General features: G+C 37.5%; 2 protein-coding genes and 1 pseudogene across 2 annotated transcripts; 2 read left to right on the top strand and 1 right to left on the bottom strand.

Annotated features, from left to right (window-relative positions):
* Positions 1–27,916, top strand: LOC140141299 (thioredoxin-2-like). The gene is made up of 5 exons (XM_072163124.1): positions 1–156; positions 20,129–20,230; positions 21,189–21,248; positions 24,019–24,084; positions 27,717–27,916. Exons 1-5 carry the CDS (start codon positions 85–87, stop codon positions 27,783–27,785), a joined length of 369 nt encoding a protein of 122 aa, XP_072019225.1. The 5' UTR covers positions 1–84; the 3' UTR covers positions 27,786–27,916.
* Positions 4,206–8,654, top strand: LOC140141298 (uncharacterized). Its single transcript, XM_072163123.1, has 4 exons — positions 4,206–4,431; positions 5,997–6,026; positions 7,048–7,134; positions 8,407–8,654. Exons 1-4 carry the CDS (start codon positions 4,294–4,296, stop codon positions 8,578–8,580), a joined length of 429 nt encoding a protein of 142 aa, XP_072019224.1. The 5' UTR covers positions 4,206–4,293; the 3' UTR covers positions 8,581–8,654.
* Positions 10,348–17,182, bottom strand: LOC140141297 (putative nuclease HARBI1; annotated as a pseudogene).

Genomic DNA, 27,916 nt, shown 5'->3' on the forward strand with positions numbered 1-27,916 from the left:
AAGCTTACATAACAGAACAGCGGCGTCCAGTGGTAGCAGGTGGTATTCAGCAAATACGGAAGAAAACACCACCAAAAATACAGAATGGCTAAATTCCAAGCAGAAGGCGAGAGTAAAAACATCTACCATCTAAAAGAAGACGATGATGGTGCTAGTGTAAGTTTTGGAATAGCGTGTTGTAAAATAAAGAAATTATCATCAATTCAATTTCAACTAGCATGAGTGACTCTGAGCCATGACTAGCTAGCATGACTAGTGAATTCAATCAACCACATGGCACATGACTAATCTAAAAGTAAAAAATAATTGAAGTTTGTTCATGATATCATTGATATGTTCAGGTGCGGATCCAGAGGGAGGGGGGGCGGAGGGGGCGCGCGCCCCCCGTAAAAATAGCAAAAGTAGGAAAGATGGGGCTTGGGGCCCCCCGTAAAAACGAGAAAAGGGGAAAGGAGAGAATTAAGGAGAAAAAGAGAAGAGAAAGGTGTGAAAAAGAGAAGAGAATGGTTAAATTGCGCCTAATTGAGTATTCATTTTGCAAAATTTCCCCCTCAGATACCCCTACGTATGCGTAAACAACTGGCCATTTTTGCTTTTACACTTTAGGCCTATAACTATATTGTTTTAAAGGGGCATTTCATGATCCACAGCCTCATCCCCCCACTTTTCCCAAAAAAGTTGAGATTTTTACACCACTGGATACCTCTGGCTACATAATGTTTATGTACCAAATATTTCTTGCAGATTAAAAAAAAAAAAAAAAATATCGCCAAATTTGAATTTCGTTCTGGTGCCGACACCCCCCCTGCGTCGCGCAAGCGCGACGCGATGCCCGCTTCGCGGCTATATGGTACGTCCCCTCTAGAAATCTCATGTATTTTGCGCCCCGTATTTTTTTCTAGCTCTGGATCCGCGGCTGTCATCATGGCATGCAAGTGTTTTGAACTAGACTGCGAAACTCAGTCCTCAATGATAGTCAGTCATTTATCTTTTGGTCGTTATATGACTATCATTTGAGGACTGAGTTGTTATGATATATCTTCCGAGGAGCAATTTCAGACAATAGCTGGGGATTAGTGGGGCAGAGGTTATCTATTGAATCCTTTCATGACCACTGAAGCATAGTCAAGTCTGCCAAGGACACTCGGCACAAATTGAAAGACCATGTCAACTCTCGACAAAAGACTGCATGCATGTCAAAGGTCATATGACACCAATTTGGTGTTTGTTTTACTTATGCTCCTCGAAATTAGTACCTTAAGGTCTATGTCTGGGGCCTATTTCACTAACGTAAAATTTGGCGATCATCGCTAAAGCCGTTCATCGCTAAATATCCATCGCGGCGGCGATAGCGATGAATTTTACCTTTCACAAAAGTCATCGCGAAGTTTTGCGATTGCGATGACAAAAAATTTTGATGAACGAGCCTATCGCTAACAACAAACCAAGATGGCGGACAGTCAACCGGAGGTTATTGCGGTAACCGGCAGCGAAATAAAGCAAAACAAGGTAGGAAATGAAGCTTTAAAGTATTTGTTTTTATTGTAAAAAGCAGGCACGAAAGGGGTGGAACTAGGGAATTCGTTTGCAAAGGTTAAATTAAGTAGTTTCTTGTAGTGTGAGCTTAATTCATGTATGTCCAAGTGGCAATCATCGTGTCAATACAGTTTTACACGCAATCCAATGCATGAATTAGTTCCAGTAACTGTAACTCAGTAATCTTGATTACATTCATGCATTATGACATTATCAAAATCAAAATCATGTCGATGCTGCTCTGGCACATCCCAAGGTGTAAATTTGTGAACACGCCACCATGTGTTGACTAATTTGACCTTTGACTTGAAGGCTCTGACCTCCCTTCTCTCGACAACTTTCTACTTGAAATATAACGAAAAAAAAAAGTGCTCCTGAAATAATTGCTTTTACAAGAAAACAAAAAATGCAGTGAAGTTTCTACAACAGCGTATGGAAAGCTTAAAGTTTAAAGCTACATATTAGACATGATGTAGGTGTTGAGTTTATATGACATATTTTATGGGCCGATGAAGAAGGGAGAAACTTCTTTTGCAAAACAGACCTAAATATTTAGCGCAGCATGATGCATGTATTTGGGCCCCAGTATAAATGTCAGTATTATGTTAAAGGATAGGACTTGCTCGAGAAACAATAGCTATGAATTTGCTCACTGATGCCCTCGCATTTGTAGCTAGTGTCCTTTCGTATCAGAATGTAGTCTGTAAATAAACCAGTGCCGTACTATTACGCTGACTTCCGTATTCGGCGAGGAGGACGATTTCGACCTCCTGGTTTGTTTACAAACAGAGAGGTAGATAAAAGACCGTTCCGCTTGTCCAAACACTCAAGTATCAGAAGGATGGTCCACAATAGCGTGATTCACGTAACATGAATAGGGATTAAAAAGCTGTCACGTAGAACCATGTGCTTCTATTGTCCAATTTGCCATCAAGATTTCATATGGAAACAGTTCAGACCCAGTACAGGATCATGTCAGAAATTATAATTTTGTTCTGGGTCTGATTATTCGGACTATAAATAAACATGTAAATAACACTGTATACTTATACTTATGCACAAATCAATTGCAGTCCCTGTCCCCAGGGGTGGGGACCTACCCGGGGATGTAATTTTGGAAACTGTTACAATCATGTTACAGTCCCGGCTTAGTCCCCGCAGGGCGGGGCACTATTTCTGTGTACATCCCGGGTACATCCTGGCCAAGTCCCCACCCCTAGCCCCGGGCACCATGTTCGAAGTCCCCACATACTCCCTGGCCCTAAGGGGCCGGGACAGGCTATCAATCTCCTGATTGCGTCGAGCAAGAACATCATCAACTTGCCGATCGCCATAGTTCTTCGCACCGCATTGCGTCTATCGTTGATGATGAAAATATTTTTAACACTACGGTACTTAAATTGTCTGTACATTGTAGGTCTGTATTTCGCCAAATACGAGCAGTAAAAATCTCTGAAGAGCCTTTAATATTTTTAATGCGTATCGAACTTTTTGAAAAACATACTTTAGGACAAAAATTCATTATCCGTACTCCCGTATTCTTGACCATTTCCGTACGAAATACAGAAAAATCGTAGGCCTACTATGGCAACCCTGGCTGTGTTGTCTGCTTGTCTGCCACTGTCTGAAAAATAAAACCATGTGAATCGGTGCTCCTATTTTGATAGGAAATGAACCAAATGGCGATCACCTGTATTTCACGAGCCCAAAACTAAATTATCGAGAAACGTGTATTCCCCGGGTAAATCGCTAGAACAGACGAGTGTTTCCCCCGCATACGACCCGGCACAGTTGTGAGTACTCTTCTATTATGTTCCGGGTACACTCAGTGTTGTTAAAAATATTAGATTCCAAACTATACCATGTATCACTCACATATCCAACCAAATTTTTTTTTTTCCAGAGACACAGCCAAAATGGGAAGAGGAGGAGGTGCTGATATTGGCGGCGTGTGTGAAGGACAAGACGGGGGAGTTATTTGGGAGTGCAGGGGGTGCGGGGGGGGAAGTGAAGAAGAGGAAAGCTTGGAAGGCGATATCAGAGGTGTTAGGGTCAGCAGGGTACAGCAGGACGTGGGAGGTGGTGAGAAAGAAGTGGGCAGATGTGGAGTATAAAGCGAAGAAATAAAAAAGAAACAGATTAGAAGCAAATGTAAAAAAAAAAAAAAAAAAAAAATTAAACAAAAAACAGTGTATAGTATTAGTATAAGGCCAAAGCCAAAAATACTTGGAAATTTGAAAAACATTTTAATCCATTTCAATTTAGCTGATTGTATTTACGATATTTCTACTTGTTAAAAAGAAATAACAGTCTAGGGCACTACCGTAGACTTCGATCAAAATAAAATATAGGGGTAGTGTGTTGCCATGGTAATTACGAAGAAACAGATGTGATGGAACGGTTTGATAGATTCTGTTTTTTAGTATCAAAGGGCCAGTAGAAATACATGTGTATGTGGAATGTGTATGTGGAATAGGGATCATGAAATTGTTTGGTCATCAGAGAGGTTACTCTATTCACTTATATATTTGGGTTCTCTGCTTCCAAAAGACAAATGACAGCCATCAATGTTTTGGAACATTTACAACATTAGATCACGATGAGATTCAGAATATCCACTTCAACACTTGTTTACATTGTAAAACCACAAACAAAATAGTTTCCATTACTCCTATCATTTTGAATATGTTCAATCGTATATTTAACGGTCAATTATGAATCTCTTGTCTCCATATAAGCTAGTCATTTATTCAATAAATGGTTTTTTTTATTTTAGGAGGGGGGAAGCAGCCGACGGAGCATAAGGGACTGGAGGCAGTATTAAACGCTTTGCCTGATGAGGTGACAGAGGGTGTTGTACCCGCAGGCACATGTGAAACCATACCACAAATACAGGTAAATTATTTATATGAAGTCGAAAACAATTGACCTTCATATGAGGTTAACAATTTACAAATTAATTCACATTTTCCATACAGCAAAGACAGTTGAGTTAAGACACACCTTATAATTTATTTAATATTATTCTGGGGAGTACCCTTTTCAGCCAATATGTGTATTGTGAAGGCTATAGGCTTGAAATAATACACAGGAGACATTCAGTTGTGTTATGCAGTAATGGTTTAATCAGTTCAGAGCATGTGTTGTTACGGTTAGACCAGTTGAGTCAACAGTGATCCAAGTTGGTCATCAAAAGTAATAGGGGTTGGGCACAGAAGCTCAACAGTATTTTGATAATAAACATCGCAGCCAGGATCAGATCCCACCCTGAGATTTGTACAGGTAATCTGTGAAAATCTGCAGTAACACGCCGCTAGTCCGATTTTCACAAAGTCCCCTATACTTAGGGGTGCGTCAGTCTGAAAATGAAAAACACTGCCCTAGTCTAAAAAAAAGCATGCGCTAATTCGAAAATGAAAACCACTGCAACAGTCCGACACACAGTTTGTTTGAATCTGAAAACCACAGCTCAGATCTGAAAAATTCTGCGGTAGTCTAAATTTAAAAATCATTACGTTTGTCTGAATTTGAAAAACACTGCGCAGTGTTTGCTAAATTAGTACTAGTGCAGTGTTTATCAGATTCGGACTAGTGCGGTATTTTTTAGATTCGGACTGGAGCAACGGTTTTCAGTTTCGGACCAGCGCAGTGTTTTTGATTCGGACTAGCTCGGTCGGACCCGGTCCCATAATCAGTGCATCCGCGGTATTCATGCTTGTCGGTGAACTTTAAAAACACCCCCTTTTGCATATCATTTCGCGAAGTTTTCAGGGGAAATACACCCCTTTTTTTAGTGATATCGCGAATTATTTGCCCTTCAACAATACCCCTATTTTCGCTCAAACGCGAACGATATTTCTAATATACCCTTTTCTGGCAGAAACACGTAGGGTTTGCTCACAGGCCCATGGCTAAATCATAGGCCTTCAAAATATGTTTTTGAAGGCTATTAATACCGCCTATGGCTAAATGCGACATTTTGATGAAAATAGGCCTACCCTTTTTTTTTTTTTTTTCGCGAACATAGTTTGAAAAAACACCCTTTTTCTTGTGTTTCATGAATCGCGTTTCTTCATCTGAAAACACCCCTTATTTCGCGAATTTTTCGACGAGCATGAATACCCGCAGATGCACGGAGTGCGGGGACCGGGGTCGGACTAAAGGTTTGTTTTACAGATTCGGACTAGTGCAGGGATTTTTAGTTGCGGACTAGCGCATTTGGTTTCAAATTTGGACTAGCAGCATGTCAGACTAGCGGCATGTCAGACCAACACCCTATACCCACTCAATTCTCCATGAGTACAGAAATAGACACTGCAGAGGCTCAAACCCTCTATAAAACACTCACCACATAGTCTAGTAGCACCTTACCGATTGAGCCAACTGAAAGTAAAAAAGTTATCATATTATTTATTTATCTATGCATCTTTACCAATCCTCTTTATTTATTTTACCATCAGACTCTGCCTGAAGATCAAGACATTGACAATGTAAGTTTAACATGCACTTCCCTGTTTGTCTTTTTAATAGCTTTAATTAGTTTCATGGACTTGGTTTATTTGTGGTTTTCAGATGATTGGCAAATAAATGAATATAGTCCCATATGGAAGATATATCAAATCCTCAGTCCAGAGCTGTTTGTCTTATGCTGATGTCATTCATTCCTGCCGCTTTGGCCACTTTGAAGATGATTTTGCTTCACTGCGTAGTCGCACCAGAAACGCTAGCTGTGACCAGCGGCAAGCCTATATATTGATCACTCGACCACTTTGCTCAAGCGGCAGCATCGCTGGGAGTTGAATTCAAGTCAACTCGGGAGCGGTGCCGTTCTGACATATGAGAACTGACATATGAGAACTAGATGAGGCTTAATCCTTGCTCTAAATGGATCCTTAAACAATCATCCCAAAGGCCCCAGTTACTTTTTTGGCAAGTGGGAAGGAAAGAAGGATAAAACTTTATTTCTTGGATGCAGTTTTGAAACACCGACCCTTCAGTAGTGTTATTTTAATGCATTAGAATAGGAATTGAATTAAATTTGATTTTGGCCATTTTTCATTTGAATTCAATTAATTAAATTGAAATGTTTTTCAACTCAGTGCATTGAATCAAATTGTTTTATCCATTCATTTCAATTCAATGTGATTGAATCGAAAATGCATACACATACAACATAATCAATTATGCCATTTCACTTGTCAGTTACATAAACATTCTCCCTGAACTGCTTTTTGTCAAATGCCCGATAAAATGTATCAGTGTTGGTAATTATATATGAATTGAATTTAAATGCTGTGAATTGGAATTGAAATTGGTTAGCACTTAGCAGTTAATTTTGATGCATTGGATATTTGAAAATTTATCTAAACGAAAAAATAGGAAGGAAATGTTGAAGACTGTGAATGGGCAACTTTGATCTCATTATTTGGATTTTTTTTGTATGCACGACTGGCAGAGAAATACTGTAGAGAAAAAACATACTAATAAATAAACATACTATGCACTTCACAGGTACATGAGCTACATGTGGATAAACCAGGCCCAACAACTAGTCGGAAGAGAGTAAGAGTAGTGAAGTATGATTCGACAGAAGTTGAGGTGAGTTTCTAGCACAGAATTAAATCCATAGAACCAGGACTCAACTGCCATCTTGATACATGCATGGGGCAAATTTGGTTTGTGTTTTGCTCGAAATTCATCCGAAATCAATCGGTGCTTGTGTGCAATACTAGTTATACGCTTCATTGCACGGCGCATTTTGTTTGTTTACGCATATGGTCAGCAAGGACGCAAATAAGCCTACTCTCAATTTTTCCCCATAATTGACCGCTCTATTTTATGTGGCGGTATTTGCCCTTTGCGCGGATCATCCACCATCTGGCTTCCAAAACAAGGTTTTCCCTGCAAACGCATGCGCATAAAGTGCATTTTAGTTTCTCTCACTTTTTTAGCAATGTGCCCAAACACTTTTTGCAAAGGGTATGTTGAAATTAAAATGGGTGTTTGACAGGCATAGGCACAATAAAATTCCCTTCGATCATGCCACTGTTTTCCCATGAGGCATGGGTACACGCAACACACACTTTGCAGGTAGAGCCTTGTTTGAAGGTGACCGTGCAATCGGCAAATTGGGAGTCCTCTGGTTTAAATCCTGTGGTTACTAGTCATTTTTTGCCATGTGTCACAATTTTTGATTATGTAACATGCTCCCTTATTTAATACAGCAATATGTTCCTTTGATATTCTATTCTATAAATTCAAGTTTGTGACAAAGGTAAAGCACATGGACAATTAAAAGTTATTAATAGGCTAACCAATTTCTTCATATAACTGATCATTTTAGTGATCAAAACCTTTAATACCATTATTTTACAGTTTACATGGTAAATACATTGAAATTGTTTACTCATATAATGAAGAACCACAGGAAAAAGCCATACACAACTTATGCACACTCTGTTTACACTCCTATAAAAGATGATGTTGTGATTACTGATTATATATGACATGATCAAGAGGAATGAGTCGGATGTCGCTAATATTGTTTTTGAGATATTAGCAAAAACAGTGTTCAAATTCTTTTGTTTTATATTGTTTTCAGCCATTGGTAAATTGCTCATAACTTGGTAACCAGATGTCCAATTTTGATGGGGCTTGCATCAAAATGTTGCATTTATAAACTGCCTGAACATGATGTAAAAACTGAAAACTGCCGACATGTGACTCATTCACCTTGATCATATCACGTATGTGTAATAATTTGTGCTGTTGTCAAGATGATTTTTCATTTAGAATAATTAAATTAAAATACAGATGTTGACAACAGCACTGATATAATCATACCATGCAATATACTTTTCTTACTTGCAGTCACAGTCATCACAGTATCTAGAAGTGGAGAAGAAAAAAGAAGAAGAAGAAGAAGCAGAAGAACATTTCAAAGAAGAAAGACGAGGGGTCACCTTATTAGAGATGAACAGGGAAATTCAAGAAGTTGAGAAGAGGAAGCTAGAGGTTCAGGAGGGTATCCTGGGGCTTTGCTGAGCATTGATGCCACCCTGAAGAAGCTGTTGCCGCAAGAAACAGCCATTGATCTTTTCAATCAAATGCAGACTGAGCAGTAGACCCAGGCCCTTAAGAGCAGTCTGTAGTTGATTGAAAATAAATAGCTGATTGTTATGGCATAAGCTTTTCAGGGTTGCATCATGCTCAACAGGCTTCCTGTACAAAATAAATTTTATACTTAAACACTTGAATATTCTTGCAATCTAGGTAATTCCTTGTGAAATATAGGATTTAATTTGATTATAATTTGGTATACTTCTGATTAATATATTTATTTGAATTGAAGTGTTTAAGAATGAGAATATAGGTATTGTTTTTAGCCGCTGTCGTGCATCTATCGTCTCATATAACATGCGTAAAAACAATACCTTTATTCTCTAATTATTTCAGTGTAATGTGTGTGTAAATGCTTCTTTGGCTAACGCTAACTCCTGCAAGATTTGTACTTGCCGACCGCACCATGCTCTTTTCGCTGTGCGTTTTTAACATGTAGTGCGTGTGACGCGAAGCATTGACCCCTGATGCCACAGATTTGGTTTGTACTTCTATGAGGACAAACTGTAGTCCACAGAATTAGAGAAGGAGTCTAGAACAGGGACTCGACCACCACCATCTTGATACAGGTAATGGAGCAAGAATTGGGGTATTCGTTTTCCCTCGGAATGCTCGAGGTAATCATTGTCATGCAAGAGCGACATGGATCATGGGCGAAATTGAGAGACGCACTTGATGCGACCTGCACGCGATTCCAAGGCGCTAAGGATGGATGAGGCGCAGAATTGATTTTGTTTGTCTCCGCGCACCGTTTGGCAAAGACCAGAATACCCCCAATTTTAGCCCCATAGCTGACAGAGGCGATTATGCGTGGCAGTATAGGGAGTCCTTCTCTAATTCTGTGACATAGTCTGATGTGTTTGCGTATCACTCATGGAGTAAAAGAGTGTACCTCCACATTCTTGCGCTATGAGCACAGCTTAAAATCTGCATATAACATGTTGTGCCAAAAACATGTGTTTTGCAAACCTTTGTAACATTCAAGCTTATCAGTACTCTTAGAATATTATCTCTTTGATTCCTTGATATCAATATATCTTACTCTACTTCTCTGATTTACAGCATTCTGACATTGTTTTGTATGTAAATTATACTTTTTCATATTCATAATGGCTTGCTGACATTATGGATATACCAATCAAAGTAATCTTTGAATCCAAGTAAATTTAGAGATTCAATCATGTTTCACCGTTGTTCATCACCGATTAACAACGATGCGTGCGTGTCCGCCCAAGCAAAATAAACAATGCAGATGCGCCAGACGCGAGCTGTTAATCGGTGATGAACAATGGTAAAACATGATTGAATCCCTTTCAACAACGAAAACAAGCTAAAGATCGTATAATTCACATGATAATCATGAGGAATGTCAGTTAATCATTTACAGTCAGCCTTACAAAAAGATTGGTTATTTCTGTTGATATCAGCAATAAAACTGAATAAAACGGCAATCTTTATCCGATACTTCCAAAATACTTAATTCAACTTGTAAGCATGATACGCACACAGATTCCTATCATCATCATCATCATCATTACGCTTACTGTAAAAGTGTGGATTCATCACGAATTAACAATGGTTGGCTCGTATACAAAAGTATAGGAAGAGTTGTTGAATATCAGATGTAATATAGAGGCAAACAAAGCAGTGCTATGCGCAATGATTCAAAAAGAGGCTATGTACTTTTTTCTCTTTGACTAAGAATTTGGAAATTTCATATACCTTTATGTATGAATCTATGGAGAATAAGATGTACCAAACTTGGACATTGAGATTTTATTATTGTTCCTATTCATTGTGGGTGGATAAGATCCGTAACACGTTGCCTGGCAATGTTTCCTGGGATGTTGGCTGGACCCTCATACTCCGAATTTCAACTTCCACAATTGGTGCTGTCTCCCAAGGTATGGGTCGCTGATTGTCTTCGAGATATTAAATAGCACCACACAGGCTACAATAACATTACATGCACGTTCTGGCGCAATGCGCAACCCTTTCTCAGGCATGGAAACTTCATCTTCAGTTGTCCATTGGTCTGCTCTATGACAACTCGTCCATGGCGATGGGCACTGTGCACAAAAATGTAGAAAACAATTTTAGTTAATACAAGGTATTTTGTCTACATTTGAAAGCACATCCAAAAAAAAAACTATGATTTTCATTAACGATGCATATTCATACGTAGCGGTAAACATAAATTGAAAGCAAAATAATACAGTTTCTACGCTACTCAATTTGGTACAACATCTGTGGCGTCATCGGAGGTGTCCTAGTACTGCATCACTATCAACAACAATCTTATAAGATAAATAACATCCTCTGAAGATGCCGGTTGACTCAGTGAAAGCGCTCCGGTGAGTGTACCAAATTGAGTAAGTATTATTTTGCTTTCTATGATTTCCATTGTAGACAAGACACGTCCCCTAAGGGGTGAGGCACTCTAGAATATACTGTACACATGTAATAAAAGTGAAAGCTTCGGGTGTTTTTTTTTGCAAGTAGGCAAAACATGAACACAAAACACGAACACTAAAGCCATGATTTTTCTGTGTTACAAAATTTAAATTCTGTGTTACAAATCGGACGATTCTGTGATTTTCCGTGTTACATTATAAAGCACTGAAAAGTGAATACAAGCATGTTTTAAAAGTGTAATTTGTCTTATATAATTAAAAATGTTGTTAATTCAATTATAAGAGCTGTATCGGTCAGAATCTTGCATCGTAGGCCTAGAATTAATGCTAGAATGGATTGTTTAATGGTTGAATACTGCTAAATTATCACTTTTCTTTGTTTTCTTTTGCAAATCAACACAAAAGTTAGACATTTTACACAGTTTTTCACTATTTTGTGGCATTTTCAAATTTCCGTGAGCAAACCCCGAATTCCGTGAGTTTTTCCGTATCACAGAGAAATCATGGCTTTAACGAACAGACAGAAAAAATAGACAGTATATATTGGGGCTTTTAATGCATCATCTCTTTGCTAGTTGGGTAACATTCACGCTTCCTAAGCCAGCAAGCTAGCTCTACTACTGTGGATCCATTCCACCGATTTATCTTTCTTGGTGATGTATAATGTGAAATTCCAAGCACTGGAATAAAGGCCTAATTGGGCTTAAGCCTGTTGGCTTAGGAAGCCTGACCAATAGAATAGCCATGTTTCGAGAAATCTGCCCTAAGAGTCAGGACTCTGAATAGGCCATATGTGACATGATCTGCTCCATGGGGGCCAAAGGAAGCAATTTTGAAAATTGAGTCGCTATCATATTCTGAAAACACCAAAGGTCTAACATACTTTATTTTAAAGTTACAAAGTTTTGTAATGTTTATTTTCTTATGTATTTTATTGTTTTTTACTCCATATTTTTGCCTTTATCTCAATTTCAAATTTGTTGCCTTTGGGCCCCATGGACCAGATCATGTCACATATAGAATGATACATAAATCTGTGATCATATTGATATTTACAAATGAGCACAAATATAGAGCATCTATTGCATTTATCACACTGCATTCCGATGAAATCAAATGTCAATTGACTTCTTTGAGCCGCAACATTGCCAAGATTTTAAAATTGTAATTTCAAAGCCTCACTGCAGAATGCTAACAAGTGCCCACACACTTTGAATGGAAATTTGCAGAGCATATTGTAAAATTATATATAGGTGTGTCTTTGATATTATATTTTAATGGTCTTATTCCAATATATTTAAAGTGTTTTAACATTGTAAATTAAAAATACATTCAAGTTACTCAAGTGCCATGATAATTATATATCAATATCTTTATCTATATCAATATGTTCATCTATTCCAATAAATTTGAAATGTTTTAACATTGTAAATTGAAAATACATGTTACTCAAGTGCCTTATATATCAATGTTTTATTAAAACTTTTAATGGTGCTATGTTTATTTATTCCAATAAATTTGAAATTGTAAATTGTAAATACATTCCAAGTTACTCAAGTGCCATATATATCAGTATGTTTTTATGGTGATATGTTTATTTATTTCAATAAATTTGAAATGTTTTAACATTGTAAATTGAAAGTACATTCAAGTTACTCAAGTGCCATATATGTATGAATAGGGAATGATTTTAATGATATTATGATAATCATAATAATATTGACAATTGACTGAAATATTACTTTTCATTTTGAATGTCAGTTAGTGCAATAAATAATAGTAAATAACATGTTGCTGTAGTTAATTGAGCTTTAATTTTGTGTTGCATTTCAATGGAATGGTTATTACAGATGATCTTACTTTTGAATATTGATAAGCCAATACACACCGCTTTGTTTACCATTCATAAATTGGATTTTTATCCCATAGGCTACATGGCAGGGAAGCACTTATATAGGTGACAAGCTTAAACTTAAGGGCATTTGATGAGAGAAAAATGTTTAAAATTAGATCTTTGGGTGAGAGATTTACAGAGCCCCAAAGTGACATGGAAGAAAAAAACTACCTCAGGGTCTGACTTAGTAACTCGGGGCCCCGACATAGTAATTCGGGGACCGAAATAGTACCATAGTACCATTTTTATAAATACCCCATAACCTAGTCCTTGCAAAGGTACCTTCCTCCTTGGTACTATTATTGTTCAGGCAATTTTGGCAAAAAGGCATATTAGGGTACCCCCTTGGCTCCCACAACTGCTAATGGCAGAGTTTGCATTTGAAATTGCCATGAAATTTGGACTAGTGAAGGGACAAGGATTGTTAATGAGTGCTCCATCCCCTTTGAATTTGAATTTACTGGAAAATTCATAATTTTTTCCCAAAAATGCATAATTTTACCTGAAAATATATATCATTGTAACTGAAAATTATGAATTTGACTTGAAAATTATGAATTTTACCTGAAAATTGTGAATTTTGCTGAAAATTTTGAATTTTGCTGAAAATGTTGAATTTTAAATGAAAATTATGAATTTTACCTGCAAATTTTGGGGATCCTAGAGTACTTGGGTCACTAGGGTACTTGGGGTCCATCAAAATTATTAATTAAAATTACCTGAAAATTTATAGGCCTAATTTTCCCCAAAAATTCATATTTTTACCTGAAATTTTTAATTTTACCTGGAAGTTATGAATTTTACCTGAAAGTTATGAATTTTACCTGAAAATTATGAATTTTACCTGAAAATTATGAATTTTACCTGAAAATTATGAATTTTACCTGAAAATTATGTATTTTACCTGAAAATCATTAATTCTACATGAAAATTATGAATTTTACTTGAAAATCATAAATTTTACCTGAAAATAATGATTTTACTGAAAATTGTGAATTTTAAAGGAAAATTAAGAATTTTACCCGAAAAATTTGGGGATCCTAGAGTACTTGGGGAACTAGGGTACTTGAGGGTCCACCAAAATTATTATTATCATTATTATACTGCTTAGCCATATATACAAAAAATTTAATTCCATACTTCCATGTCCTCAACTCTCCTCACTTTAAATCACAACTGGGGTATGAGCGTTTGGACAGTATTTATTTTGGGACATTAGAGCACATCAGACATATCGAATTGCATTCTGAATCTGAAGAATGTCATTCTGATATCAAATATTTTGATTTTTGAAATTAGCAATTTAATACACATTTATGGCAAATCATTAAAAATTGATATTTTTGATATTTAACAGTACTTGAAGTAAACTTTGTAAATCTGATGATTTATACTTAAAGTGTATGTAGGTGGGATGAAAAGCCGACGATCAATTGAAAATTTTGACCTTTTGTATTGAAGATATGGATTTTTTTTCCCAAAACACCAAAAAAAAATTGGTCTTTTGGGAAAAAATCCATATCTTCAATATGAAAGGTCAAAATTTTCAATTGACCGTCGGCTTTCCTGCTACATACACTTTAAGAATATATCATTAGATTTATATAATTTACTTGAGGACTGTTATATATCAAAATTTGAAAAATATCAAATTTTTATAATTTGTCATAAAATTTGTATTATATTGTGATTTTCAAAAATGAAAATTATTTGATATCAGAAAGACATGCTTCGTATTCAGAATGCAATTCGATAGGTCTGAGGTGCTCTCATGTCCCACAAAAAATACTGTCGAAACCCGATAAACGCTCATTTTAGATCCCTTAATACTTTGATACTCAGGATATAACAATGTCAATCTTTACTTAAATGTTTCATATCAATGCCAATTGGCAACAACAAAAACCCACTCCCTCAATTTTCAAAAAGCGTGGGGGCGTGAAGCGAATTTTTAATTTTATGTGGTCTAATCATCATCAACATGATAATAATGATCACTAATAATAATAATCACTAATAATAATAATGATCACTAATAATCATAATCATAATAATAATGATAATCATAATAATAATTATAATCATCATCATCATCATTAATAATCATAATAATAATAATAATCATACTTAAAATCATAATAATAATAATAATCATACTTATAATCATAATAATAATAATAATAATAACACTAATAATAATAATAATAATAATTATAAAAATAATAATAATAATCACTAATTATTATATAAAAACTTGAACAGAAATAGCGGGGCATTATTTCCAGAATCGCGTATTATGCCCTCTTGTGTCAAGTGTAAAGCCAAAAGTTATTTTAATTAGACTTTGCTTCAATCTCGTTCATTGGATGAAAGTTTTGAGATTGTGGAAAAGTCTCAAGAGGGCGTCGGCGATGTTGGAATACTGGAGCGAGGGGCGACACGAGGCCACGATCAGAATGACAGGGAGCGGATTTCTTTATGGAATCTAGATGCCAGTCAGTATGACAAATACTTAACATAACATAAAGTTATTACTATTGGGTGGGGTGCCCCTAGGTAGGCCCTACGTGAACGTACAAAGATGAACTAACAGTAGGCCTATATGGTTTTATATAGACCTATTGATTTCACTGCGAATATTTTAGGCCTGCATGCCATGATGCTGCAGTGAACCGTGATTATCATAATTTGGTGATCGTTTTCCTGCAACATGTTTAATATAAATACCCGGGATAATACCTATGGGTCCTATTAGGCCTACTATAATTATAGGCCTACCAAATGACGTAAGTCCTGCACGCATAAATTGTCGAAACTATTATTTGAATAAGCTATTTATTAATTAGTAGGACTACCCAGCAAACACAAAACGTTTTTAAAACATTTTAAACAGGTTACCTTTTGGGTTTTGATTTTGGTAAAAGCATTTTAATAACATTAAATGTCGGGTTATTATAAAGGTCATGAAAACGTTATAAAACGTTTTGTACGAAACCTCACTGCAACAATATGAAGATGATTTCAAAAATATTATTGTAAGTATTTTTGCAAACATTTTTACCAAATATTTTGTCATCATATTAATATAACATTAGGCCTCTGTTTGAATGTTTTATTAAGTTAATCAAAATGTTTTTAATGTTATGTAAGCGTTTTATATATACTTTTTATAGGCATAGGCCTATAACCCGACATTTAAACAGTTTCCGGCAACCTTTTCTAACCTTTTGCGAATGATGTTGAAATCAGTTTAATGTTTGCTGGGTAGGCCTACGGTAGGCCTATAGCCATGATAGCCTAATTAGTAGGCCCTATTTATATTCAAAGCATTAAAATTGTTCTTACTCATTATATGCTCGCTGGCCATCGTTGATTGGAGTCCTCACTGGTGTCATCAACCACCTGCGTTGTGGATACCCAGAGTCTCCCAGGAGACACCCTTCTAGACGACCTCTCTCCATCATCTCCCAAATGGCGCTATTCTGCAGGCTGCGGGAATCGTGGGTGGATCCCGGCCATCTGGAGATTACATTCAGGATCTTGTAGTTAGCATCACAAACCAACTGAACATTGATGCTGTGGGCGCCATGCCGGTTTACATATACATGTTCGTTTGGTCCATACGGGCAACTGTCGAGAGAGACATGAGTGCCGTCAACTGCTCCGATGACGCCTGGGAAACCGCAAAGGGTGTAGAAGTCCCACTGTTTCTGCCCTATTTCTGCTGCTGTTGTCGGCCACTGGACATGTTCATCTTTGATGTTGATGATTACGCGTTGGTAACCCGATGAACAATCCTGCAAGCACTTTCGCCTCGGACACTCCATGATGTTCAGATGTGGTGGTGTAGAAGCACCCTGTGGCATAAAACCTCAGGGCGAAGATCTGCGTTGTTGCATCAATGGAGTGACTCCTGGATGTTGCGGGTCGAAGCTGTGGCTCTAGCAAATCGATGACATGCATAACACCCCGTCGTGTAAATCGATAATATTTGTGCATTTTCTTGTCATGATAACTATCCAATGGATTCGTTCTGTCCCTGAAAACCTTCTCCCTCCGTAAAGCCCTTGCATTGTTAATATAAAGTAGATGAGCCGCCATTAAAACGAAAAAATCCTCCGACTTAGAGCAAGATAACGGATTGTAAACAAAAGCTAAAAAATAAAATGGCGCGAAATTTAACATGTGATACACTTAGCGATCAATTTACCTACCTTTGCGATTACCCAACGACTACAAAGTAGTCATCACAAACAATCCATCGCTATTTCAAACTTTGCGAGGACAAAATATCATCGCAAAGTGTTAGTGAAACCAATTTGTAAAATCGCTCGCTAAATTGCGACGGATTTGTGGTTTAGCGATCAATTTGGGTCTTAGCGATGATCGCAAGACGTTAGTGAAATAGGCCCCTGGTTTTGAACCTGTATGAACCATGTTAATGATGTTTCAATACTCATGAGTCATGACACTGACAGGCCTGTACGCAGGATTTCATTTGGGGGGTGCTGATTTTGAAAAAGTGGACTTTTAAGGGGGGGGGCGATTAGACTCGCTTGCCAGTCCTATATGCCATACTAGTCTATGAGTCTATACTAGGACTAGCTTACGCCATTTTGGATGTCAATGGGAAATATACACTTAACAATTTACGCAGGTGGGCGAGATGGCCGAGTGGTTAAGGCGTTGCGCTGCCGGGAGATATGTGACATGATCAAGGGGAATGAGTCACATGTCGGCCCTGGTCGAAAATGAGCTTTATATGTGTTTCTAAAGAGGACATTTAGAGCTTTCAGAAACTGAAAAACCCCATGTTGATATGACTTTTCTTTGTGAAGTTACGTCAATTTATCAATCGCTGAAAACAATATAAAACAAAAGAATTTTAATACTTCCTTTGCCAATATCTCAAAATCAATATTAGCGACATCCGACTCATTTCCCTTGATCGTGTCACATATGATCAACAAGGGTTCGAGCCTTGGGCTTCCTATGGTCGGGAATCGTTCAGTTATTTAATTTCAGAATTTAATTGAAGAATTTCCTCTCGCCCCCATACACTGCTTGGCACATGCAGATATAGGTACATGTAGTGTATGTGCTTCGTCCGTGATTCGGAAGTCACGTAAAGCCATTGGTCCCGTGTACAGGAAGAGTCAAACCCTGTGCACGTTAAGTGTCCAAGCTATTCGAAAAGAGAATGGGGACCATCCCTGGTTCTGACATCTGCAATCAATCCTAGGTTCCAGAATCGTGCACAGGTAAAAAAAAAAAACTGTGCACGTTAAGCCAGTGCGACAATACTCAATTTGAGGTATGCACGTATACATCCATATCAAAAGGATGCACTTGTCAACTGCTACATGTATGTGTCTCTTTTTTATAATACCAGACTCACCTCAAGTGCAGGTCACCTCAAATCATCCCAAAGTCATGGTTTAGGAATACAGAGAACATTTCTAAACCAGCATGTGATTTGGGGATATTTTCCCAGCTCATGAGCAGACATAACAAACACCAAATTGGTGTCGTATGACCTTTGACATGCATATGCATTCTTTTGTCGAGAGTGACATGCAGGGTTCGATTTACGTAGCAATTTTTAGCAAAAACCTTATAGGCGATGTTCTTAAAATAAAACATACATGTATATATCTATGTTTACATCAATTGTAGGCCTAAATAATTGCTACATTGTACAAGCTGAAATTTTGTCCAAAAGTTGTCCAAAATGGGGGAGCATTTTGCAGGCCTTCATTTTTGAAAGTTGCGGGAGCTCTGTTAATCACTCTCCTGGGTTTACTATTAAAAGGTGCTCAACAAGGAGCTCAATCTTTATTAAATATCTGTATTAAAACATGTAGGGATTAAAAGGAGAGCTGTAGGAGCTCTGGTGCAATTGAACTCCTCAAAAACGAAGGTCTGATTTTGCTCCACGACACCAGTTAAATCGAACCCTGTGACATGGTCTTTCAATTCATACTGAGTGTCCTTGGCAGACTTGACTATGCTTCAGTGGTCATGAAAGGATCCAATAGATAACCTCTGCCCTACTAATCCCAAGCTATTGTCTGAAATTGCTCCTCAGAAGATGTAAGAACTCAGTCCTCAAATGATAGTCATATAACGACCAGAAGATAAATGACTGACTATAGTATGAGGACTGAGTTCTGCAGTCTAGCTCATGAGCTCATCATCCCATCTTCGTGTCATTATTGCCATGATAGTAGCCCTGGCGAATCCACATCCACTACACTCGGGGAAGAATGACGAGAGCGTCGGCCCTGTTAATGAGCGACATACGCGGCTCTTTGTGTGTCCTTCAAGGGCGCATCGTCCAACATTTGGACACATAATAATCGGGTTGTGAGACGATTAATTCAGCCAATCAGAACTCCACCAGGGAACCTCTATTATTATCGGGAATTGCCTGTCACACATGATCGCACACAAGGTCGTAGGCAATTGGTGGGACCTCATCTGCCCAGAACATATTGACCCAGGTCAGCATACCGCCATATCCTTCCCGACAGGCTTAGTAGCCAAGTCCGTATAAGAGTGGAGTGGATCCACACACTATGTACACAAATATACATTTGGCCACATTTTATTATACGAATTTATTAAACATGGTAACAAATGTTCTCTAGCAAATCGGTTATACGGTGGAACTGGTAGGCATATTATAAATTCAGGATATTAAATATCTTCCTGACCAGCCAGACCTGCGCATGGTCAAAGACGAGGATAGACGAGTATCAGACCGACGCATAAACTGGCTTAGTCTCCACATCAGCCAGTTTGGTTCCGCCCCTCCACAGGGAGCGTAACCTGTGTAGGAGACTCGGTCGGACCTGGTGGGACCTCATCTCTCCCCATCGATTGAAAAATTGTGATCTATAATCCCCGACATTGCTCTTATGAACTGACATCCACCTGACTCCACTTCCATGTTTATACTCTGCACGCTCTCAAAATGTAAACAACTGCCATTCTTGACTGTCATTCTTCTCTGACAAAAACTGTACTTCAAATTTCAACAGCCACTGCCACGCATGGCTGAATTTCATTTTCATCATTGCCGACTTTGCATGTTTGATCTGATCAAAACAAGGTGGCATGCACACAGTATTTTTTATGTTTTTATAATTTTTTCTTTCGCCAGGATAAATACAGGGACATGATCAAAAGCAGCGATAAATTGATTATAGTAGACTTCTATGCTGAGTGGTGTGGACCATGCAAAATGATTGGACCAAAATTTCTGGTAAGAAATGGCAGCAAGAGCCTTCCCTTGATTGGAACTTTTTCCCTGTCCGTCCCTTTCCTCCCTTGCTCCTATCCCTCAGTTGACAGTGAAAACAGTTTATATGATGAATGCATAGAGGGTCAGTGTTATTACCCCCACCTGGTAGGGTTGCACAATTGAAATCAATTATCAAATTTTTAAGTTTATACCATTTTTGATAAAAGTAAGTTAATTTCTTATGCCTGTGTAAGATGATCAATTCAAAATTGCACATTTCAGAAATGATTGAAGATCTGAATCATTTAAACTCTAATCTCATCCATGGGTACGGTCAAACCCTGGTGATTCAATCAAATCTTTTTTTTTAAATGCAATCTTTTTGGTAATGATAGCTTTACTCCATTAGAAAAATTTATTTTTCATAATAAAGAGAAACGCGAATCCGATTCATATTCATTCTCTGAAAATAACCCTTATTTTGTGTTTTTCTGGTCACCACATGTGTACAATATGAATTTGAGTGACTAGCCGACCCCCCGGACCACAAAATTGGCAAAATAGGGGTATTTAATTAGAACTGCCAATGAAATTTGACACTGAAATCAGCAAAATAGGGGTATTTAATTTGCACTGTCCGCAAAATTTGGATAAAAGGGGTACTTGAGAAAATTGATAAGGGGTGTTTGAAATTCTAATCATTGAAAAGGGGTGTTTGAAATTCTGGCCATTAAATTAAAAGTACAAAAAAGGTGTTGTTTTTGGCCAAATTTTGTCCTTGATTTTGCATGAAAAAGTGGGGTAAATTTGATGAAAAATCATTGCAAAGGGGGTCTTTGAAAGATTTGGTAACTGCATAACTCTCATGGTTGTCAACTTTTGTGTTGAGTTGGGGGGCCGGGCTAGCCGATAATTTCAGTTTACAGCTAAACCACAGGCTATTAATTTCTTACATTTGTATATTTTTTTCTCATTTCAGGAAATGGCTACAGAATTTCCTAACTGCATATTTGTTAAAGTAAATGTAGATGAGTTTGAGGTAAGTGACATTGCCCTCCCCCCCCCCATATTGTATCATTTCCAGAAGAAATAGAATTTTACAAAATAGGCACTTAACAGGTTTTAAGACTGTCAAGAGTAGTTTTGTTCAAAACCCTCACTTTAATATGAGATCATTCACAGTCACTTTAAAGGGTAACCTGATGCAAAAAAAAAAAAGGGGGAAGGGCTCCCTGAAAATTTGTATCCCTCTGCAGGGGCCTTTAAAAATCACCTCAATTTTTCTTGTAGAATAATTATGAGTGTATACTATTTTCTATGGGTTTTATTTTTACAGTCCATGACTTGACTTACATTCTTCATGGCCAAAGGGGGTGGGGGGGGTGGGGAGCTGAAAATAATTTTAGATCCGAAAGGGGGAGGCTGAAAAAAATGTGTGAATTTTTATTTTTGCAGCAGCAGCTCCCCCGATACAAGTATTTGTGAACGGCCATATAGGCTACTGAAAATATAATTAAAAACATTTGTCCAGAAAATATAATATTATTTGGAAATCTGCTATATAGAGATGCAATAAACCAAGCGGAACGGTATAACAATTGAAATGGCAGCCATGGCAGCTATAGTGATCTAGCATTTGTTTACTTATGACTTGTTTGATTTCTACGTACGTCAGTAAATTTCAATCCTAATCATAAAGTTGTATTGTGATTTAACCATGGATGTAGGTAGCAGGAATTGTGATGTCGCAGACAAATACTTGACATTCCTCCTGTTTATTTTGGGAATCTGCCAAATTGTAACTACTTTCATTTGATCATTTTCTGTTAATATTTATAATGTTTGTGTAATGGTTCCGATGTAAGGAAATCCTGTTAGAGTAGAGGAAACACGCTTTGTGATTAGCATGATCACTTAAAGCCATATTATAACATTTCTTTAAAAATAGATTTGTATTTATTTTCCATAAAATGTTAGCTTTTACTGTCAGATATATCCCCTTTTAATTTTGAGCCGAACAAGTGAGGTAAAGCAAAGAAAATTGGAATTTACTACTAGCGCTATTATGTGTTACTCCGGCGGTTGTAATACGGTACGATCCGGTGACGTATGTGTGTGTGTGTCCCGCACGCCGTGTACGTGGTATGTGTTATGAACATCGCATACGCGTTCGACTAATATTTCTATCGTAATAATAAAATGACGGTTCCAGCTGTTTATTCAAAATCTCAGATTTTGACAAAACTACAGCACCTAAAGTCTTTGTTTACTAAAGTACATTACAATCGTGTAAAAACCTGAATGTAAAATTTTGTTGAGGGCGTTCTCCTCGGCAAATGTTATAATATGGCTTTAAATGACCTCTGAAGGCATCAACTATAGAAGTTGAAAAACAATCCTTTTTCCTAGAAAAACAGGCCTGAGATTTTGATCCCCTAAACACGATTCATGTCCATTCTCTGAAAAGAAACCCTTTTTCATGATTTTCTGGTCACGCATGAAACTTGAGTGGCCCACACTGTCATTTGACAATTCCGTGTTTTGTAACTTGCATTTCTTAATTTATTCTTAAGTACATTGTATGTTGAAGCCAGTTAGTGAACACGACTGTCATACATGTAGTGCCTACAGAATATGTAATGACAATTTAAATCCAGAAACCCTGAATTGTATATTCAAAGATAGGCCAGAGTGATTTCAACAGAGATAAAAATGCAACAGATTTGGCTGAATCATGCTGACATGGGCCATTAATTGCCATCCAAGACTATTATTGCAATATTTTTGTGGCAAAAATGTTCACAGTTGAGAGAGAACCCAAATTTTAATTTGTGGCATGACATGTTTGCATAAGGATGACCTACATTTTCATGTAAGTGTATTCATGCAGAGAAAAATATTTGTGAGCATATTAACCCCCTGAGCACTACCTGCCGATCTAACATTGCCTCTGATTGGTCAATTACATGATAATCTTCACTTTAATCACCAATCAGAATGGAGCTTTGCAAATAATTCACCCCAATTTTTTTGCATGGTGAAATTATTCTAACTATGTTGCTGATTGGTCCAATTGATAATGAAAAGTTCTTTTTGGCCAATCGGCAGGTAGTTCTCATGTGATTAAAAGTATTTCATAATTCCTTGTCACAAATATAAACCATGACATCTTCAATTTTTCAAGCATGGTTGCACATGTTTTGTTAAGAATGTTTGCTTTAGGCATTTATTACCATACATATTTGTATTGTATGTCAATTGTCAAAACACGATAGATAAAGAGCAAGTTCAACAAACTTTTTTTTCTGTTGAATCATTTTACCATTTTCAGTGGTTTGTTTGTTTGCGAACTTGTTTTTCTCAGTGTGAATTGAAAAGGCCTTAATGTTCATCAAAATGGGGGGGGGGCACGTGTGTATACAAGTTGTATCTGCATGAAAAAAAAACACAGATTTGTGGTGGTTTTGAAAAGCCAACCATGGATTTGTGATTAGGGTCTCAAACACTCATTTCATGTACTAGAAGATGTGTTTTTTAAGGACGATCCTTGCTTAGGCCCAAAGCAAGGGTCGTCCTTAAAAACACATCTTCTACCATAAGTTAGGGTAGTTATTTTAAAATTACCTAAAGTCCAGAAACTTTTGGCCAATTTTAGTCCAGAAAGATCCATATAAGTCCAAACACATTTTAGCCTATTCAGTCCAGAAGAAGCTAATTTGAAGAGGTGTACTACGTTTTTGAGCAAAACTCACATCACTCAACACTTACTGATAATTTGCACTTAACAATCTGCTTTCTTTCCTTTGTAGGAAATTGCTGAGGAAAACAATATCAGCTGCATGCCTACGTTTAATTTCTTCAGGAAAGGTGAAAAGGTAAGTGAAATTTAAAAGACACTTTCCAAGATTTTGACTGAAGCATCATTCAGGGACATTGTATAGGAGCAGTACCCTGGCCAACCTACATGTAGTGATAAACCACAACTAAACTCCTCAACAAAAGTTTGGAAAGTTTTTTCAAGCATCTGTATCTCCAATTATTTGTGACATGTTCATATCGTGTTGCATATCACTGGATAGCTACAATACTCCCCTTTACAATGACATCCCATTTGAAACAATAACATTTTTCATGGCTGAATACACGCCTTATGAATGTAGTGGGGTCTCAAACAGAATTTGCCAAATTGACCATGTCTCTGTGCTTAAACAACGCTAACCTCACTTAGCGAATGGAAAACCCACAGTCAGCCACAATAGTCAGGCACCTTCTCCTCATGCTGCCCACCGACCTGGTTACACGTTACTGTGTGATGGAATTCCATTCTTCAACAAGGATTCGTCGTAGGTCATTCAATGTGGTTGCATATGGGCTTCTCTGGCACGCACAGCACGATCAAGCTGGTCCCACAAGTGTTCAATCGGGTTGAGGTCTGGCCCCCGGGTCTGGCTTGATGGCAGGCAATTTTGGCTCTACTCTCATATTCTGGAGGTAGTCGTTGACTACCGTGGCTATGTGGGGCGAGCGGTGTCATCTTGGACGATTGCATTAGGTCCCAGATTGTGAAGTTATAGATGCAGCTTGCTGCACAGAATAATGGTCAATTTGGCAAATTCTTTTTGAGACCCCACTACATTCACAAGGCGTGTACTCAGCCGTGAAAATGTTATTGTTTCAAATGGAGTGTCATTATAAAGGGGAGTATTGTCCATTGATACGCAAAACGATAGGAATATGTCACAAATAATTTGAGATACAGATGCTTGAAAAAACTTTCCAAACTTTTGACCCAGTCAGCTGTTAGCTCCTCGGTCCTGAAGGGAAATTTCAAGAAACTTCATTTTCATTAAAATACAGTGCATCCCTGACAGTTGAGTATTGCTGCACCTTGAATATTAACATGGCGAGGTGAACAAAAGTGTTAGTGATGAAATGTGAAGAAAGTTTTATTGTACAGTGCTTTGTGTGAGTAAAAATAGCATTGGCAAGCTGGATGCTAGCAAGTCTGTGGCAAAATGCTTCTACTGACAGAGCTGCAATGGAGGGATGGAGGAAGATCGTTCCATATAGCTTGATGGTAATGGAAAGAGTTAGCCAAAGCTCTTTTTATTCAAGCATACATCGATTATGTAATCCCCTAAGGCTAAAAAATTGTTAGTCTCAAAGCCCATGGCAGTTTCAAAAACAAATGCGGAATGAGGTGTTTTTTTTAAGATTGTTATTTTTTTAAAGATTTTTTTATAAAAGATGTCAATTTTTGAGTGTTCAAAAGTAGGGCCTACACAGAATAAAATTGTGATTGATTTACACAATAAAGTAAAGGTAAAGGAGACGATCCTGTATGAACTGATCAGAGTGCCCATCTCTCTTTCATTGGCAATTGGGCCAGACTCCTCCATGTAATGTTGCTATAGGGGGATCGCTATACCTCCTCTACAGCGAGTCTGTTACCTTCCCAGCATTTAAGAATGCCGGTACCCATTTAAACACCTGGGTGGAGAGGAGTAAACGGGATAAGGGCTCAACACAATGGCATCACCGGGGCTCGAACCCGCAACCTTTTGATTATGAGTCAGTGCCCGTTACGCTAGGCCACCGTGCACAATTGAAGTGCAAATATCAATTGTTTTATAGCTAAACAATGCGAGTATCGAATCAAGTAACTTTTCTTTCAAATTTGTCTCAGAATTTCATGATTTTATGGACAAAAATGCTGTTTCAACTGACATGGACACGCTATGAAAAACGTGCAGCGGCTTTTGAGACAACATTTTTGTAGCCTAATCATTCATTTCTGATTATTCCTTTTAATTTGTCTCATCATTTGTTCTTGTACAAAGATTAGGTGGATTCAAATGAAGTCTCCGGCAATCACAACATTATACCTTATATGTTAGAAAAATAATTATCAAGCACGAATTGTGTGGTTTTATTCAAAACAAACTCATATTGACCTTAAAAACAAATAAAAACAACCATCTCTCACCACACAATATTCAAATTTCCCAGGCACCGAAACTGCCTGTGTTCCAGTAACACAATGAAGGCTCATGACAATTAAGCACAAATAACCATGACGTCATTGCCTTAGACAATTTTGGCGCAGGATCTTTGAATATCACATGTTGAGAGCCGGCTGTTTTTATTAGTTTTTATGGTCATTGATATGAGTTTGTTTGAAATAAAACCATGTGATTTTTGCTTGATAATTGTTTTTCTAAATAAATCATAATGTTGTGATTGCCGGAGTGTTCCTTTAATGTAAAGAGCCCTGTCAGCAAAGTTTCATGGGGCTCCTCCAGAGGCGGAACCAAGATTTCAAGCAGGAGGGGGGAGACCCAGGGGGCTCTTCAAAATTTTTGTACAGGATAAGCCACGCACACATTCCAATGTTGACTTCCCACATACATTTTGTTGTTTGAGTTGTTTTTGCAACCCATAGTATAACATTCTTTTTAAGGGGATACTACAACCCTCGATAAATTTGTGTCTATTTTTGCATTTTTCTCAAAAACTAATAACACGGTGGTAACAAAAGTTATGTATATTATAGGGGCAAGGAATCCAATTACTACACTGGAATTTCAGTGACCCAAGACAAGTGGTTTGTTATTTATGATAAAAAAATAAGGTACCGCTAGCATGTACCTCGTTTCCTATCATACGAGGGGGTATCAACAAGTTTTAGAAATCGCACAGAAGTAAAAGAGCTATATCAATGAAATTTTGTCAGTGCAATCACTGGTCCTTATGTACACTATGGTGCAAAAATGGTCTCATAAGTATGTTTACTTTTTTTTACAGGAGCTAGATGTCACTACCTGCCTATGTTACCGCATAACCAGCAAAATGGAGAAAATTGAGGCATGTAGTATGATTAAGTTCCATTTTAAGGGTTACAGTGCCCAGAAAATCTGTGATGAAATAAAATTCCTTTTCCAAAGAGTGACAGAGACATATCACAATCACCACGAAGATAACTTTCATTTCATCATCAATTTTCTAGGCACTGCAACCCTTTAAAAGCAGGATCTTAATAATGCTGCTTGCCTCAATTTTCCCAATCTTGCAGTTTATGCGCAGTAACTGGGGCAGCGGGTTATTGGCATCTAGTGCCACCTGTAAAAAAAGTAAACATAGCTATGAGACCATTTTTGGACCATAATGTACATAAGTGATTGCACTGACAAAATTTCATTGATATAGCTCTTTCACTTCTGGGCATTTCTAAAACTTTTGATACCCCCTCAGATATACTGAACCGCTTGTCTTGAGTCACTGAAATTTCAGTGGATTCCTTGCCCCAATAATATACATACTTTTTTATTACCAGTGTATTATTATTTTTTGAGAAAAATGCAAAAATAGTCACAAATTTACCACAGGGGTGTAGTACCCCCTTAAAGAAAAGAAAACACCAAAATTTGCCCAAATTGTGCGCTTTTTAGACATGTATAGTTTCTTTAATTGTAACTGTTTCTACTCCTATGTCAATTTGTCATTGCAGATAAAAACATTCTCAGGTGCAGATGCGAAAAAACTGAAGGAACTTATAACGGAATTAGCAAGCAATTGATGTCAAATTTGAGATAAATATGCAAGCCTTGGGTCGTATCCTCTTCTTCTGTGATACAAAGTGGAATATGGGTGGTGCAAGGTCTCTTTATACAGATATGACTATGACTTCTTTTATAAAGTGCCTTTTTT

This window comes from Amphiura filiformis, chromosome 19, assembly GCF_039555335.1.
Source record: "Amphiura filiformis chromosome 19, Afil_fr2py, whole genome shotgun sequence".
NCBI lineage: Eukaryota > Metazoa > Echinodermata > Ophiuroidea > Amphilepidida > Amphiuridae > Amphiura > Amphiura filiformis.